The 19209-nt window shown below is 35.5% G+C and overlaps 1 protein-coding gene across 22 annotated transcripts in view; it reads left to right on the top strand.

Moving 5' to 3' along the window:
• The window catches only part of AFDN (afadin, adherens junction formation factor), a 118817-nt gene that overhangs the window by 46877 nt on the left and 52731 nt on the right, over positions 1 to 19209 (top strand). For 15 of the 22 annotated variants that reach the window (XR_014850817.1, XM_085055362.1, XM_085055361.1 and 12 more), the window contains 7 exons: positions 4392 to 4486; positions 5225 to 5487; positions 7002 to 7071; positions 9224 to 9339; positions 14166 to 14227; positions 15103 to 15308; positions 19019 to 19039. Coding sequence is in view for 21 of the 22 variants with exons in the window: in XM_085055362.1 (XP_084911488.1) it covers positions 4392 to 4486; positions 5225 to 5487; positions 7002 to 7071; positions 9224 to 9339; positions 14166 to 14227; positions 15103 to 15308; positions 19019 to 19039 (833 nt within the window). In the remaining variant the exon portion in view is untranslated. The remainder of the gene's footprint in view (positions 1 to 4391; positions 4487 to 5224; positions 5488 to 7001; positions 7072 to 9223; positions 9340 to 14165; positions 14228 to 15102; positions 15309 to 19018; positions 19040 to 19209) is intronic. The other 7 variants (XM_085055379.1, XM_085055380.1, XM_085055365.1 and 4 more) reach the window with 1 other exon arrangement.

Here is a 19209-nt window from a genome sequence, read left to right on the forward strand (position 1 = left end):
GTGTTCCATAGCATCTTTTGGTATTTCTGCTGCCTTGTTTGTGGTGTTGTCTAACGTTACTGATGTATATCAGAGATTAAGCACTTTAGACAGTAGTGTCTTCAGCAGTTTTATCTGTAGTGTTTGAAATTGATAACCTAACATAAAAATCATTATGGATCTATGATTCTCCTTAGAGTAATGTGCAGATGTGTTCTGGTTTGACCAAACAGACAAGAATACAAAGCCATTTTCTTTCATTGTGAAACGTGTGCCAAAATATTTTTTTCTTAAATTTTTATCCTGTGTTTCCTCATTTTATTTTCTAGACTGCTAAAGAAGTACTACATGTAGTAGTCAATGTTGCTCACCCTTTCTTTCACAGTTGTGGTACGATACTGGGGTTTAAATAACTGTGTACAAGCTTATCTCCAGTGCTCACTTGTTTGAAATGAATTCAGGCTTCCATTTCATTAACATTGTTCTTCCACAGAAAAGAAAAATTTCATAGAGTGTGCTGAACTAAATGGCATGGATGGGCTCTGAAGGAACACTTGACCATTAACGACAAAGTTGAAATTTGGTTTCATCTCACTGGGAAAAAAAAAAAAAAGGAAAAAAAAAGAAAAAAAAAAGTTTTTTAAATTTTCATCTCAGTGTGTGAAAAGGAGGTCTTCCTACTCTAGAGTCAGACTGTGTCTTTGGAAAAAAGCATTTTATGATACTTGTATTTATTATAGAAATAATTCCAGTAGAAACGTCCTCTTGTCAAAACAGTGGCTATTTATGTTTTTGTAGAAGAACCTAGCAGATTCACTTTCATGCCTTGTGCAATTGCACAAATTCAGTAAATTTGTTAATGAAGTATGTCCAGTTTTTCCACTGTTCCACAGCTGCTGATGTTGCTGTTTGTATGACTGTTTCATTGACTGAAGATTAGATTCTGTGTGGTAGAGGATGCACTTCAGTAGCTTGTCTGTAAATGTGGCAGTCAGCAATTGTCTCTGTATCCAAGTCATGTGAATGAACCATTAAACTGAGATGAAATCTGATAGTAATAGAAATAGACTTGATAGACTGAAGTGACATTCAGCAGCACTTTGAATAGCTCATTCTGTCTGGATTATCTGTGAGTATGGCTTTTGATGAGTTCAGGGTTGTTAATAACTTCAGTTGTTCAATCATAATATTTAAAGGCTGAGAAAAATGAAAAACCCTCCATTTTTTTAGATACAAGCTTCAGATCTTGCAAGCTTGAAATTAAAGTCACAAAGCATAAATAAAAAATAAAAAGGCAAAATTATAAGGCTTTTTTCCCTGCTTCATCACAAAAAAGAGCAACCTTGAACTGTAGAACAGGTAGCAGTGGGAGATGTGGAGGACATGCAGATATAACAACATGGAAAAAAGAATTTCAGGAGGTTGGAGAAGTTGGAAAGCCTTGGCCAGGGTGTTTTCGTGGCCAACCTTCTTTCTAAGAACAGAATTGCAGTATGGCACGTGTAACACTTTTGCACATTAGTTTGAAGGAGCTTTGTTGTCGGTTACAATTAAAAAAGTTTACCAGTGGCTCTTTTTACTGGAAGTGCACATCTTGTTGAAATTTAATAGTAGAATTATCTCCTGAATTCGATGGTATTTCAGGTCTGCCTAACCATCTCCTAAGCTTATTAGTGTTTAAACTCTTAGTAATCAGGAACTTGTACAGGAAATATGCTTTTCAAATGTAGATTTAACTAATTTTAACTCAAGAGGTAAAGTCCATTGTGTGACCGTTTTTGTTCAGCTTTGGGCTTACTTGTTTTCTATGAGCTGATCTTCATCATTTGGTTTGGTCTGGTGCTAAGTCAATAGTATTTCCCAGCATTGTTTCAAGCATTGGACCAGTGAAACCAATTGATGATAATTTCCAAAGTGCAGTAGGATTCATCTTTTAGTGGTGAAGTAATGCATTTCAAATATATATCCACGAAGAGTGGCCTGTCTTGGTTTTTTCTGAGGTTCAAAAATACATGTATGTGTTGCAAACTTGATGGGCTTACAGTGACTAATTTTTTCTGTTCACTACAGTTTTTTCTATAGCATTGCTATAGTGTGAATGGTGACTCGTAAGTGTATAAGCCAAGCAGTGAAATCTGTTTGTATTGCATCCTTTGCTAACATCAGCCTTTGTGGACTGTCATGGCACGGGGAGTAGGGAATAAGGCCTTTGCCATAGGCATTGCATAGGCAGTATCCTGCTGCACTGAGTTATGAGGGATAGATTCCAAACACCATTTAGGTGACATTTCAGCTGTTGAAAAACAGGAAATAAGCTTTACATTGTAATATAATACCATTGTAATATAATACCTTCCCTTCCCTCCTGCGTCCCTCCCCTAGAACGAAAAGGCCTTTCATCCTTCTTAGGATTTGTAGTAATTATCTTCAAGATTAAGATACCCGTCACTGTAGAAATTGGCTTTTACTGATGGAGTATAACAAATAACCCAAATAAATTTGAATAACTCCTTAATTTTTTCTCCTTTTTGTGGGAAGAAAAAATTGCATGTGTATCTAGTACTGTGGTTTTCATACAAGGTGTTTTTCTTGTTACAATGGACGTTGCAGAGAAATAAAGGTCTTAATTTGCCTCAGCAGAAACACTGTGATACTAAAATACATTTCTTAAGTGAAAACGCCCACACGTGGATGCTAGTTTTACCAACCTAGAATGTGGGTAGGAGGAGGAAATCCTTGACTTTCAGATTTGTAAATGAATGAAGGAGCTACTCTAGGTTTTGATGTGTAAGTTGTGGGGAGACATAATAAAAATTCATGGAATTTGGTGCAAGCAGCCAATGCATTCAGTAATCTGTTACATGTTTGCATTTAGTGATACTGAAGATGCAGCCATATAATTTGTGATTTAGCATTGTTAAGCATTTAAAATTGCTAGCAATTCAAATTGTTGAAGATATTGTACTAGCATTATCTTTTTTAGGTTACAGTGTTATTAAATGTGTGTCTCTCTAGACTCAAATGGAGAGATTTAATAAAAGGTTTATCCCTCTACCTGAAAGATGTTTAGAGGATTGAGTGCTCTTATGATTAATGCTTCTTTTGTGATGGATGACATCCTAATGTTATGGTAGTAATTCTGTGTTCAATAACTGCATATTACTATAGTATCAGCACTTAACTTTAGTATTTACAGTACCATTCTATGGACAACCTGTGCCTGGTGTCTTCATGTCCCAATAACATCCCAACAGTCCCAAGAGAAATTTTTTACTACCGTTTTATGATTAAGCGGCTTGCACTCTGATTTTAATAAACAGATCCTAGTAGTAATGCTAGGAGTTTACAGCTAGATTTATGGAGCTGCTGTTTATATTGACTTTCACTTAAAATTTTGAAGATGACTAATAGTCTACTGTAGACAGTATCAATGTATGTGCCATGGCTTTAATAATATTCTCTAATGCATTTTTTGAGATGACTTTAAGTCATTGTTCATTTCCGCAGGTAAGACATTTGTTGTCTTGCAGTCTCTCTTTTTCACAGCTTTGCTTTGGAGAAAATATTGGAGAAAAGTCAGAAATTGCAGTGTTACTTCAGTTTCTGTTAGTATTTAAAGTTGTAGGATTTTCTGGGATGTGGGAGGATTTATATGTATGCCAAAACCCATTTCTGTTAGGCCGTGAAGGCACCAGCTAAATGTGTACACTTTCAATGTCCAGTGGATCTTGAGAAATTTTACTCTGTTTGGACAGTATGTATTTCTGAGGGGAGTAGGAAGTTGGACTTTATTTTTTACCTCATTTTCTGTAAGATGAAAATATAGGTCAATGGGACTGTAAAAATAAGGCTAGAAGTGCTGAAGTCCTGTATATAAAAGCTGTCATAGATAAACATTTTATAAGATTGTCTCTTAATATTGCTCTAGTGCAGTATCTGATAAATTAGAAACAGTTTGGTATGTGGACCACTTGAGAATAGGTACTGCTGACAACGTGTACTTCAGTAAGATTGGTAGATACTATTATTATAGAGATCTACAGGTATTTGATTTTCTTCATCTTTTAAACCCATGCTGGTATACCCATATAAAATCTTAGAGATTTACAGAAGCTCTATTGCTTTAAACTGCTATGGAATAGTGAAGTTTTTCAGAGTATGTTCAGAATTGATTTGTGGAAACAAGTTCTTTGCATTTGTAGGAAACAGCTTCTCCAAGTAGGCTCTCGCTACTTTCAGTGTTCTTACATTATGATGAACAGCCAGGTTCCCAACAAATCTTGAAAGAATGTCACTCAGATTTTCTTTTTTTGTGAACATTGGTATTCTAAACTAAGTTATAGTAATGCAGAAATACTGTGTGAATATTTGAACTTTATTAACTTGCAAATTAATATTTGCTTGCTGTACAGATGGTTCTGACTCCAGAGATAAGCCAAAGCTCTATCGTCTACAGTTAAGTGTCACTGAGGTTGGAACTGAAAAATTTGATGACAATTCCATTCAGGTATGGAAAAGAGCAGACTCATGTTACAATACTGATCTGATCTCTGGTGTGCTATGTGTAATTGTGAAAACTAGTAAAATATGCTGTAAATGCCCTTCAAAGCTTGAAGGGTAAAATATTGCTGCGATTTTGTATCAATGGTCATATATATCTCTTTTAATTTGCTTTCCCTCTTGATGTAAGAGAAGGATTTTATTATTTTAAGCCAAGTTTTTAATATTTAAGGGTTTATTAATTAAAATGGGGTTTTCTTTTCTGTAACTGGATTCAAATGGAGCATATCAGTGTTACTGTAACTGCTTAATGGCTTTCAAGTCCTAGTCTCAATCTCTCTGAGGCAGGATTTTTTAAGTGCATAAAAGAAGCATATTTGTATCAAGTTCTTGCCAGGGAGTCTCTTACAGCACCCTGGGTCCATATCAGTGCAGTTAGTTAATTTATAATTGCTTGGATTGTCACATTTCACATCAAAACAGTATATGACCAAAAAAACGAAAACCTTTTCATTAAGGGATGTCTGCTGCACATGTTAGTTAAATGTGTGTTTTATTATTCTTGTTGCAATGAAAAATTAAGTGAAACTCACTGATTTTAGTACCACTTATCTCTTTTAAATTCATAAGCAAACAAAGTTAAATTATGAGTCTGTAAATAGGGTAAGCTGCATCTTGGTCTTTGGTTTTTATTTCTGCTGCAGTATAGTTTAATTCATTTTATGTTAATTAATTCTGTTCCCAGCTATTTGGTCCAGGAATTCAGCCTCATCATTGTGACCTCACTAATATGGATGGAGTTGTTACTGTAACCCCAAGAAGCATTGATGCTGAAACCTATGTGGAAGGTCAGCGTATTTCAGAAACCACCATGCTGCAAAGTGGAATGAAGGTTCAGTTTGGGTCTTCTCATGTATTTAAGTTTGTGGATCCTACTCAGGACCATATTATTTCCAAAAGAGCTACTGATGCAAGTCTTATGGTTAAAGGTCCAAGACACAAAACTGGGTGAGTAAAATTTATTTTCTTCCCACTAAGGTTAGGAAGGGAGCCTTGGGAAAAAATAATGAGAGCAATTACAAGTGTCCAGTGACTAGAATATGAACTCATTTAAAGCCTTAAGTATATAATTTTAATACTTGAGCTCCACCTTGTGATTTTATTTAGGATTAGCAAGTGTCTTTTCCATTATGAAGTATTCAAACAAGTTTTCCTCATGCTTCTTACTTCTGTGTTAAAAGCAGTATAATGCATTATTGTCATGTATTTCCCAGTTCATCCAACCCCCATGAAAAGTAAAGAATTTGCTGAATGTTTTCAGAATCTGGTTTTTGTTTTTTTCTCGGATAATAACGTTCAAAATTCCACTAAAAGGATTTGGAAATGAAGTAATCATTAAATGAGACTGTTAAGATAGGGAACTATATGTCTCAATATAACAACCACTTTATATAGTGTGATCACTTACCCTCTAGTTTCTATGTTGCAAGGACTGACACTCCAGAAATCCACCCTGTGGTTTCTCTGTATAGTTATATTTTTGATAGGTGCATAATAAAAACATTGATCATAGGTTTATTGACTCGTAGGGCTTCAGCTGTTTTGTTCAATGGCTATAGAAATATTCAATAGGAACAATCTTAAAATCAGTTTATAGAGCAATGGAAAAAACAACATCTTACTTTCCATCTTCTCTGGGTCCAAATGAGGCTACTATTGTTAACATAAACATTATTGTATAATGTCATTTGGAACAGTAACAAATCGGCTTAGAGATGAGTGACAGAAACATACCTATGAAAAGAAGCTTTTATGCTGAGTTAGTACAGATGTATGCTTTAACCGCTCTTATTTTTTCTCCACTTTATTTTCATGTGGATGAACACTCTATGCTTTTTGTAGGACCTGTCTGCAGGAACACCTCCAGCCATTTAGATGTCATGTAATATTTTTGCTTAAATCTTGAGTTCATTCTGCATTTAGCCTGCAGATCAATAAACAAGTGCTCTTGAAGGTTTACAGTCAACTGCAAAGCACTGTATTACTGCAGAGCTTTCTCTGGACAGTAAAATCTGTGGCAAAGGACTGTGGCAGCTTGAACAATGGATTTTTTTTTAATTCTTTAGAATAAAGAGATAGTAATATGCATTACTATGATTTATGAATTATTTACACTATGTTGTACATTCAGCACTGAGGAGCTGAGAAGAAAATTATAGCCAGTCTATTGTAGGGAACACATTGCCATGAACATATTTTATGTGTATTTATGTTTATGTGTATTTATATTTTCTCACTTGACTGGGAAGAAATTAGCTAAGAATCTGGTTTTGCAGGTGAAATTATCTGTATAAATATTTTTAGGCTTTATTAATATAAAAAACTGATACAGTATTTTTAAAAAGTTAATATTAACTGGACTCATGGTATAACCCTTGAATTTTAATTTAGTAATTTCTTGTTTGTTAAATGTTTAACAAAATAATTTCTAAAACATACTGGAAATGTTATCTTGCTTACAGAGCTGTCCAGGAAACCACATTTGATCTGGAGGGAGATATTCACAGTGGAACAGCTTTACCAGCAAGCAAGGTATTATATTATGACTAAGCATATATTATTAGCAATAAATAATAGCATATGTAAGTTAAAGCAAAATTACGTCGTCAGTAGTATTTGGGGAAGTGTGGCCAGTTCATCAGTCTCTGCAGCTGTTTCCCTTGTGGATGGGCTCAGATATCATGTGCATTATTATTTTAGATCTGGGGAATTTTTTCCCCAAGACTCTTTTATTTGAATTTGTATTGGCATTGGGCATGCAACTCATGTCAAGAGTAGTAACATTTTTAGAAAGGGAAACTCCAAACCTGAAGTAGTTTCTCCCCAAATTGACTTCTGGACAGCAGATAACATTCAGGTAGAGAGTCTTGTTAGAACTGGTGCATTGTTACCTCGTATGTACAGCATATGGCTGTTATCATCTGTGATGGGGTAAATAAATGTTTTATATAAAATGTGAAAAGGTGTTCAATTTTAATTTAACTAGGCTTTTAAAATTTAATGGATGTGACTTTAGACTTCAATAGAGCTCCTGTACAACACTGACTAAACAAACTATCTCTGCAGACATAATTATAAACATTTTATGAGGTGATAATATTTTCTTGCTTTCTTTCTGCACTGCCTTTCTGTTAATAGATTTTGTGCCAGAATTGCATTTGCCAAGAGCAAACAAACAGAATAAAATGACACAATGCTTAATGCCTTACTTGCTATGATCACATGCCTCAGATTAAACGAGAGAATGAATTATTTCAGTTGTATGAAATGTCGTAATCATCCCAGAAATGCATTCCCTTTTATGTTTTATTACTACTATTACAAAACTGAAATACTTGTAAATATTTAGTGATATCAATGCAGCAGTGTAGGTATTAATAACTCTGATAGCTTTTGAATGTATTTGCTAGTTGATTTTTTTTTTCTTGCTGCAGTCTTTGGATTCAGTTTCTCTACTTTGTAGCTTTGTGATAGTGCTTTCTCTTACCTTGTATGTTTTCTTTACCTACTTCTGATAGTAATTTATTTAGTGATATTTTAGAAGCAAGAACAGAAACTTTGTGAACTAATGAAATGTCTTAAAATATTGCAGAGTAAGAGTTTCTGGCTTTATAATACAGCATACTTCATATCCTATTCACAGACATTAAAAAATACTTCTATTTTTTACCTAGGCATTAATGGGAAAGTTTCGTTTCATTTTTGGTTGTGCTGTTTGAGAATGTGTATGACGTTGTTAAATCACTGATAAATCACTCATTTTCTAACATTTGCTGTCTTCTAAGTTTGCTTTTCTGTTTGGAAAAGGGGTAACAGTAACAGTAAGTTTAATGAAAGCTCTCTGAGGCGTGGTGGTGAAAAGTGATTTAGTTCAAACTCTTGCTTTGAGATGCACTTGTTGGCAGGTTTTCCTATGTCAAAGCAAATTATTTAGTCCCGGAAATTTCTTATTAAATGTTTAATCACTTCCTGTTTTACTAATGACTTATTTTCAAACTCTTGATGATGAAAATAATTGTTGTGTGTTTTGCTGCTTAAAGCAGCATGTTTGTCCCCTTCCTGACAGGATTTGATTGAATTAGAAATCATAAATTAAAAGCTTCCTATTAAGGAGCATGAGACACCGAAAGAAAACAAATTGAATGGTACATAAAAAAATAACACAGTTTGAATTGGAGATTACATCTTGTCTCAGAAATTTGGTACTGTCTGGCAGATCAGACTTTCCTTAAGATCAGGATAACTTATGGATCAGTAGTGTAAGCACTTGGAACTATTGCAGAAGCAGAGTGGGGGAGCATGGCCAGTTTTAAATCTGTAAATACATTTCACTTCATTCCTTACCTAAAGTTTTCATTCCCAACTCATTCTTACTTTGCATTAATAGCTATGCAACTTTTGATTAAAGAAGTTTGAAAGCTACATTATAAATTCAGCAGTGCATTAACAAAGAGCTGCTCCTAGCTGGCCGTTGTTGTCTGTTGAATTGCAAGCAGGACTCTTCAGTGCTTCACTGTGGCGAAAACGCCTGCTGAGCTGTCGCTCTCTGTGCCATACTCTCCTCTTCTGTTTCCCCAGCTCTTTTCAAGGCTCAGATTGACGCTTCATTTTAGTAGTGCCAGGCACAAATACAGGCTAATGCAGCGCTTGCATGCTAAGCACCTGTCCCACTGTTTTGAATTAGAGCACCAGCAGGCTGGACGGTGACAGGACATCCTCTGCATCCAGCACAGCCGAGCGAGGAATGGTGAAGCCGATGATTAGAATAGACCAGCAGGATTACCGCAGACAGGACAGCAGGTAGGAAACGTGTGATCCATTACTTCTCAGAATCCATAAAACAGATAGGTTTTTCCAGTAGATCGAACACTGAGTTAAAATATTTTAAATTATCTCTTTTTCCTTGTGCAGAATGGGATTTCCTTTGAGATCTCACTCCAAATAAACCCCAGGATTAACAAACAAAGCAAAAAACTTCATAATGCTTGAAAAAACTGAACAAAACTAATCCTTTGCTTCAGTATTCTCTTACTTGTTCTCTTTTTGTTAAGTCAGGCTGATAGTCATGTCACATCATTGTTGATTTGTGGTTAGGCATGTCATATGAAATGTCTTCAATAAGAGAAGTACAATTACTTAAAATTTTCATTTGTCAGTGGCAAGATGATGTGATTTACTCTGGAGGGTGAAATAACCAGGTCATTGCTATGTCTGTTGTGCTGTTGTCAGCAAGTATGGAGTCTCTGTCCTTGAAGATACTTAAAACCTGACTGGACAGGGCAGTGAGCAACTTGCTCTTGTTGACCCTGTTTTGAGCAGGGAAGTTGCATCAGATGATCTCTAGAGTCTCCTATCACACCTCAGCAAATGAGTGATTATGGGAATAGAAATTTTTTTCAAATCTTTCAGAAAATAAAAGGTTGTATTGCTGTCTACATAAATCAGCTTTTAAATTTAGATGAACAGCTATGATAAATGTATGAAAGGTAAAGTAAATGTGCTGCAGGGTTAAAACGTGCAGTGATCCAAGTTGTAAAGCTTGTAGTATGAAGCTTTTGTACCTTTAAATTGATTTATTATTCACTAGATGGAAAAGAGAATTCAAAGATGTGAGTGGCAGGAAAAAAATACAACCAAAAAAGGGCAGAAAACTGTGCTTCCACTTGAAATTTAATGTTCAAGTGTTGTATAGCAGGGACGTCTTTTAAATACTTTCAGTGAAGTTAGACTAGAAGACAACTCACTTGTACTCTGCACTCTCTTGTTAGACTGCCTGGTCATTTCCAGATTATTTTTTAGAATTTTATTAAGTTTGTGAAGATTTAACTCCTTCTTGAATTACTAGTATTTTAACTGTAATTTTCCTCATAAAAGATGAACAAAACTTCCTTCTGAACTTTGTATAGCCTGTCAGAAGTTCTTGAGGCTTCTGCTGTTAATATTTCTTGATCTGTGCATCTGTTTTGTGTATGAAGATTATTAAATTTCTATGAAGAGGATTATTTTGTGCTGTAGTTCTGTATTTCAAAAACACAGAGCCATCTGTGAGCTGTATCTTGGCTTCATTTTATTGAGGGTTTTTAAGCTTCAGTTTCTTCTAAAGAAGCAATTCATTGCTAGTCTTTACAAAGGTTTTTTGCCTTGGTTCCTTAGGGCAGAAAATATTTTCAGAGGCATCTAGATCATACTTAAATTTGTGATAATTACAACCTCAGAGATCTTCATTACCAGCCCTGACATATATTTTATTTCTGTATATATCTTACATGTCTTTATTATATGTTGTGTAATTGCGGTCTTATTTATCTAAATACAGTACTTTTATCATGTGCTCTTCCTCAGATACATTCAGTGTGTTTATGAAGTTAACAAATTAGCAAAGTCAGGATGTCAGATTAGGACTTGACAAATTAGGCAATGAGTTGCTTGAGTACACTGAATTTTTCCCCTTTGTGGATGTATTTTGTGGACCTTTACTTAGGTTTCCTCTGGGATGCTCTGGTCTCATTTTGTGGACTGTAAGGACAGTAATTGTGAACTGCTTTCTTAGTTTGAAGAACCAAAAATTCTGCACTGGCAAGTTCCAGGTTCTTGTTACTGTACAACTTCCAGCCCACACTAAATGTTCTTGCATGTACTCCGTGTGTTCATCACTGCTCTCTGAAGGTGAATAATAAGACAAATAAGACTTTCTTCCAGTAGTTCACTGAATGGGTTGAAGACCAAAGGTTAGAACTTGGCTGCCATGTTTTTTCATTTCTAGAAAGAAAAATAATTGAGATCTGAGAGCATAACTCCAGTTTACATTACTCCAGTTTACTGGGTGTAGTTGTTCTGATTGAAATGTGATTTTTGGAAATATAACGTAATGACTATTTAGTTACAGACTGGGGTCACACATGCTTATTAGATAACTGACTACAATTAGCATGAACAAGCATACAATAAAAATGAGGAAAAATTTTTTTCCTTTGGATACCTTTTAGGTGTTCTTCAAGATGTGTTTGGCTGGAAATAAGTATGATGATATGTAAGTGGTGTTAACTGAATGCAGCCACTTACCTTATTCCTAGCTTTAATATAACTTAAAAATTTTATCCATGGGTAGTGTGTTGACTAAAACAATCACACAAGGATGTTTCATTTTTTATGCAGTTTATCAGAGACAATCTAGGAAAATAGAGAAATATCAGGAGAATGTATTATTGCTTTTAATGCAATTTTAAAGTGTAATATTACCTGACACTATACTAAGAGAGGAGGCAACCCTAATCAATATTTTATGGCCCTCCTAAACCTAACTAGACTTTCAGACTGATTTAGCTCAGAGAATTTAATCACCACAGAGAGGCTTTATCTGTAAGAGCAATAACACAAAGACAATATATACTTAAAATGTATCTGTTAAAATGTGCTATCATATCAGAAGCACAGAGAATTTCTTCAACTTAGATTTCTCATGTGCAAAGCTTAATTAGAGAGCATTTCTTTTGTGTGTTCTTAGGGGAAGGTAGAAGGTGGTACAGGGGCTGGAACTAGATGATCTCTTCAACCTTCCAACCCAAACCATTCTATGATTCTATTGTTTGTTGAAAGGAACTCCTATTAGGGTAGTAAAATAATGCATTTACTGCATCTGTTCCTAGACAAATAATTTACAGGTAAAATTAAATGAATAATTTTTAAAGAATACTTTGTATTAATTTGTCTTGGAGGGCAAATTTCCAGAAGTCTGTAGCAATCTTGCACTAATATCGGGTCTCATCACTCATGACACATTGTCTCTCATTGGCTGGGAATCAAGTTCCTACATTTGTGCTGAAACCAATCAATATAATTTTGTTCTAAAGAAAATAAAATAAATCATCAGCTGAAATCTGTCACTGGTTTACTAGCCAGTTTATTAAAATATTTCTATGTCTTTTTACCATTCCTATAATGTCAGATTAAAAATTTTTCTGAAGTTGTCACTATAGTGCTGTTTTATAATGCTATGTATTAGTAGTTATTCTATGGAAGTAACTAAGTTCTTGGTGAAGATGGTGTACTTTTGACAGTGTGGAGGTAGTGACAAATGAATTAATTTAAAATTTATAGCAATAAAAAGTGATGAAATGCTACAGTTTACACACCAGCTGGGTGCTTTTCATGAAGAGAGCATGCTGTCATGTTTGAAATGTAACTGAAATGGCAGAAATTTGTGTACATACTGCCATGCTGTGCCTGTTACTCCTTAACTTTCAATTCCCCAGGAACTGGATTTCCTGAGTACTTCTTAAAATAAGGCATTATCTAGATGGCATAATTTGAGTTCTGTGCTGGTTCCAGGTTTTGCAAGTTTGTAAAACAAGCAACCAAATTCCCACCAAAACCCAAAGGTACCCGTAATTTTTTGATTCAATATGCTAAAATTTAATTTTAGCTCTTTTGACATCTGCCTTGGAAGTTATATTATGGTTATATTTTGGTTATTATATTATAGTTATATTTACTACAGGAGATAGCTGAATAAAGACTTTCAGTGTCCTATCTCTGCCTTGTGGCATAACTAATAATCTTCAGGAGAACAAGGCTTACACAATTATATTACATTCTTTATCAAAGTTGTTGGGGAAAGTAGAAAGCAGCCTATTGTGTTACATGTGGTTAAAATGGCTGTTGCATGCAAATGTTAAGCTTTTACTTGTTTCCTAAAAACAGGTGCCCAACTGCAAAAAATAGCTCAGTAAATGCGTTTGCTTAAGGCAGTAATGATAGCATGGAAATTAGGAAAAGGTTTTTCACCCAGAGGGTGGTTGGGCACTGAAACAGACTCCCCAGGGAAATGGTCACAGCACCAAGCCTGGCAGAGTTCAAGAAGCATTTGGTCAATACTTTAAGGCAAATGGTGTGACTCGTGGGGTGTCCTGTGCAGGGCCAGGAGTTGGACTCAGTGTTTCTGGTGGGTCCCTTCCTACTCAGGATATTCTGTGAATCTGTGAAATGCATACGTAAACTTTTGCAGACACCAGAAAAATCAAATCTCTGTTCAGTTTTCTACTCTGTGATTTCTCTGATGGGTACTGGTATGAAATAGCACTGCGCTGAGTTTCAGTGAGGACATAATTCTGGGGCTGACTGCTTGTTAATATAGGGTAGCAACAGCCAGGTGGGGGTAGGGACTGGATTTGACTTCCTTTTGCTTCTCACCAGAAAAAAGGACAAATAGGTTGACCAAGTCTTCATAAGTTCTGAGGGCAGGAAAAGCAGCAAAGTACATTTGTTGTAACCAAGTTGATGTTCCAGGCAAAGCTTCATTCACTTTCTTTCATGTGTCCATGAATAATTTGTTACTTGAATCCTGTGAATGGCAGATGGCAAACTGATCCTATCAGTCTGCTGTGCAGCACGGAAGAGGGAGTTCATTATATCACAGACTCCACAATTCAAGTCTGTATTTTTATCTGTTGTGTTGCTGGCAAATACAGCTTGGATGATTCTGGAGGAAAGGTGAAAAAAAGAATCATTTTGTGGAAGGTTGTTGTGTCAATATTTGGAACCAGTGTATTTGGAGAAATCAGTAATTTTACAGTAATTAATATCTCCTATGCAGATTATTTGTTTCAGTTTTTCTCATCTTTCTTTAGATCTCAGGATACCCATGGACCAGAACTGATACTGCCTGCCAGTATTGAATTCAGGGAAAGCTGTGAGTAAATTGTGAAGTTACAACACTAGCCTGTTAATGCTTTCTCCTATACTGTAATATTTCAGTCAGTTTGAAAACTTCAGGGTAATTTAAGTAAACATTAAAAAAAATAAAGACTACATAGATGCTAGACAGTCTAGTAGTATAACTTGTTTAGTTGGGAGGGTGAACAGACCCTTGAGATATTGAGGCAAGTTCATGTGTATCTTAATTCTGATTGCATTTCAACTCTTTATCTTCAGCTATTCAGATAAAATGTGAAAAAGATTTAAGTTCCTTCTCCTCAACAGTACATTGAATTCATTGTCTTCTGTATAGTTCTATATGCCTTGTATAATAGATTGCATCTTGGTCAAAATTCATTTAATATAAAATGTAATTAGGTCTACATTGTCATTTAGAGCTTAATTTTTTATTATCTTAATCCCCAGATTTTTAAGGCCTCGAATCTAGTAGAAAAATATCACACTAGAGGTTGTCCATACTTCAAATATTTGAAACTACATAGATTTGTGAGCAAGCAAAGATGGATTTTTATTATTATGGGAGCTTTGTTGGACTAAAATGTACAAGGGAAATCTTGCATTTTTCTGTTCCCTTGAAGATGCAAGTTTTCAGCAAAGAGATAGGAAACAGTACAGAAATGTTTCTCAATGATCAGATTTTCTAGTTTTATATAGAAGTGTGTTGTTAGTGTGCCTGACTAACTGTAGTACATAACAGACAATTTAGAGTTCAAATTCCTGTAAATTGCTCTCCCTTCCTACTTCTCCCAAAGAAATTCCTTTATGCCTCAAATTATGCAATTGTTTTCTTTAATTTTCTTTCTGTCTTTGGCTTTATGACATACTGGTTTTTTTCCTCTTTGTCTACAGCTGAAGATGCCTTCTTATCTGCCATTATAAATTACACAAATAGCTCGACAGTTCATTTTAAGCTGTCACCAACATATGTTTTGTATATGACATGTCGGTATGTATTGTCCAGCCAATACAGACCTGACATCACTCCTGCTGAGCGTACTCATAAAGTCATTGCAATAGTCAACAAAATGGTGAACATGATGGAAGGAGTGATACAGGTGAGTTACTCTGCCAAAATATGTCAAGGGAATTACCTACATGATGTTGATCATCTAGAAAACTTGCTAGCCTTTTTCTTAGTCTAACCCTTAACAGTGGTTGATTAAACAGTAACACCTGCCTTGGCTGCCCTTATGAAGGTTTGCTTTTATGTCAGTGAATCATGTCAGTGGTAAGAAACTCTCCTGAGCAATGTGGGAAGTTAGGGAGTGGCATAATCTGAAGATTATGTTCTCTGACAAGAGGTGACTCTTTTCTGGAAGGTAAGATCTTTGCAAACCTTTCTGGCTGTGAACCCTTGTAAAACAAGTTGGATGGGCTTATTAAAGAATACTGTATAGGTAGCTTTTGTTTGCACTGATTGATGCTTGAAATGAACATACTAAAAAGAATCGTGACTTTTTAATTTTGATCCTGCTACTTTTACAACTTTTGTAACCACAGAAATGGTAATAAAACTTGGACATTTTGAACCAAGCTGACATAACTGCTTTGTAAAGAGAAATACAAGTTCTCAAATGTTCCAACATTTTATATGTAGTCTAACTCTCTTCCCACTATATACTCTTCTGTAAAAGACTTTTACAGAAGCACAGGGGTAATTCTGTTTTGTGTAGAAATGCAGGATAATATCCACTGGGTTGTCTGTGATATTAGGCAATACCTTGCATTGTGTAACTGTTGATAAAATAGACCAGTCATTTTCTCAAAAAGGAGTGCTAGTTCATGTATCCACAGTAATTAATTAATTAAAGTTCTTTGTCTGCAGGTTTTTCTCAGAGGAAAAATTGAAATACATTTCTCTATTAAAACAGGTGTTTGTTGCAAATAGCTCTGCCAGAGTAGCAGCAAGGGCCCTGCTGCACTGAGTACTGTACAGGCATAACACGTGTCAGTCCTGCCTTAGAGAATTTAAAATGCAAGTATTACACAACAGCTTGATTAAGGGAGAGTAGGAAAGTAAACAACAGGAGTGGCATGCAACTCACAGCAAACCAAGATTGTTCAGTTTCTGTTCAGGTTTTGGAAAGATTTAGTAGAATTTTTAGCAGGGGAATGTTAGCATTAGACACCTCTGTAAACTTATACAGGAAAGATTGGGAGAAAATGCTGGTGTTAAGGACACTTTGCAATAAGAAAGTAAGATTAGCCTTCTGTGTACATTCCAAGGCTGATCGGAGATCAAAGGGTGGTTTGAATCTGAAGCAAAGAACTACTACATTGCTTTGAATCTTGATGTCACAGTCACTGGATATTTGATGAAATTGAAATGGTATCAAAAATTAATATTCAAGCTCTCTAATTAAGAAAGAAAAAAGAAATTAAATCTGGTTGTGAAAGAGCGGAGACTGTGGCTATAGTTGAGAACATGAGCTGGAAAGAGCCTGTACATAAGCAATTCAGCTGCTAGAATGGGAAGGAAACAGAGAAGGGGTAGCCTTCGAATATAAACTGCAAGTTACAGGTCTGAATCAAAGAAAGTCACTCAGTTTATATAACTAATGTATACTAGTAACAATGAATCTAAAAAGACTCGCAGTGAGAAGTATTTTTGATACCATTTCAATTTCAGTGGGAAAGCAAAGATGAAAGTTTTTCATTCTTAGTGTTGTATGGCTAACCATGTAGCTGCTAGATGATATTAGTGGAGTGGACTCAAACATCAGTTTGGTTTGAAAACAAATCAAAGCTAGAAAGTAGATTATCCTGTGAAAACGTTCATTTACAGCACTGAGAAGGGCTTCCCAAGTCACATGCAGCCTTGTGGTTGTTGTAAGCAAATGTATTTTCTACAATCCTGCTAATACTATTACAAAACTGTTAAACCCAACTGTTTGTCTGGACTGTCCTTTGTGAAAGGCTGTTTCTACAGCCTTGTAGCTCCAGCTGCAATCTAATTTCCAACCTAAATTTTAAGGAACACATCAGCAAGGAAGCAGTATTTGTGTTCTGTGAGAGATGATGCCTAGATGCAAGAAATGAACCCAAAGGAGTCAGAGGGTGCATAAAAATCTGGAGGATGTTCATTCAAATGTCAAACTGAAGGAGCCAGAGGAAAGGGGGGAAATTACACCTGGGACAAAAGAGTAAACCTTAAGTGAATTTCAAGGTTAACGGGCTGACAGCAAAGAAATGCATTGATTCTAATGACCAGTAAAATGTCTTCATCTTGGACCTGTCTTAGTGGAGTATAAATGGTTCAAGCTAAGCTAAGTCAAATTACTTCATCTAAGATGTAACATTAGTGCTTGTATTGATGGCTGTTGCAGTCAAATTATCATGCAATAAATTGTATCACAATAGCTTTTTTGTCTCAACTGTTTCTCAGCTGTAAAGCATTCCTGCACTAAGGGGATCTGAAGGTGTGAGAGACAGAGAAAACAAATGAGGAGAGGCAAGGGGAGAGAGGCACCCAAAACAGAAATAGTGAGAAGGTGCACAAACTCCTGTGCTGTACTGTGGGAGTAAGTTAATGGCTGAGATCCTAATTTTGCCTGCCTAGATCAGAAAGCTATCAAGTCTCTTTGTGAAGTTACTCAGGAAGTACTCGCTAACAAATTAAATCTGTGACTTCATATATAATATTGGTATCCAAATATTATAGATGACTTTGTATGAGATAGGGATAAAAATAGGAGAGAGCTTTGAGAAGGGTCAGCACTTTCAATAAAAAAGCAGGGTTAGAAATGTAGAATTATTAAAAAGCCTTTTTTTTTTTTTGTATCCTGGTTTTGTTTGGTTGGTTGGTTTGGTTTTTTGTTTTTTTTTTTTTTTCCCCAAATCATTCTGTGTCATTTTTCATCCTTTTTGAATTTTGAATTTGTTTGTAGGAGCATTTCCTTTTGTTCTGTGCCAACACATCTTCAGTCAGTTCAGAGTGCTTTGGTTGGAAAGGGGGAGGAAACAAAAAAGTAGCAATTTGGTTTTTTGAGCTCTAACTAAAATTAAAATAGTAACATCTCAAATATTTGCATCTAAGCTCACTGTGTTGCAGGTGGGGGAGAGTGATCTGCATAGAAAGCAAAAAATAATTAAGAGCTTGGTTCTAAATAATCAGATGAACATCCTGATTGGTACATCTGTATGTACCAACATTAACGAAACTTAGTGTGGTATTTCCTTTGACTCTTCTGTTATTTAAATCAGTCTTTTTGTTCTTTAATTGAAAAGCCATGTATTAAATCTGTCCTAAGTGTTGTATGTGTTTTGTTTACTTTTAAATATTATTGTTTCATTGTTTTATTGGGGTTTTTTTGTTTGTTTTTTTGAATTGGGGGATTTCTATTCCCTCTTTGTGTGTGTTTGTATATTGTCTCCATTGCAGTAGTGTGGGCAAATAGCTCTCAAGATCTGTTGTTTGGATGGGTAGTTACCCCGTTGCCTGCAAAAAGTTCTGCAAGGTTTCTGTGCCCCACTGAGCATGGAATAACCAATCTGGGATGGCAACTAGTTTAGGGCATTAATTCCTTGAATTGATTGTGATGTGTGGGCACTTCAGTTCATAGCTGTTGTGCTTCTGGTCCTATTAAATTAATTCATTTTTTAGAAGGAGCTCAATTGCATCATAGTTAGTGATTAATGCATCTGTGTATAACTGTGAACATGTGTTGTACCTTCATATTTAGTGTTTGATTTCTAAAGCTTTCATGATTGTTCACAAGTTTCTTTCTTCTATTCTGTTTGATTTCCTTCGTCCGTTTTACTCCAGGAGGTAGACCAGGTTGATCAGGTAGGATATATTGCTGGGAACTGATCCTAGCTATGTTGGCTTAGCTCAGTTTCTCATGCTGCTTCCATATCAAAATACAATACTCAAACAGCTGGACTTGAACAGTTCATAACACTCATTCAGCAACTGGAACATGCAGTACTAAAATCCTTTTTTGACTTTGCAACTTT

This window comes from Lichenostomus cassidix, chromosome 3, assembly GCF_008360975.1.
Source record: "Lichenostomus cassidix isolate B80296 chromosome 3, HeHo_3.0, whole genome shotgun sequence".
Lineage (NCBI taxonomy): Eukaryota > Metazoa > Chordata > Aves > Passeriformes > Meliphagidae > Lichenostomus > Lichenostomus cassidix.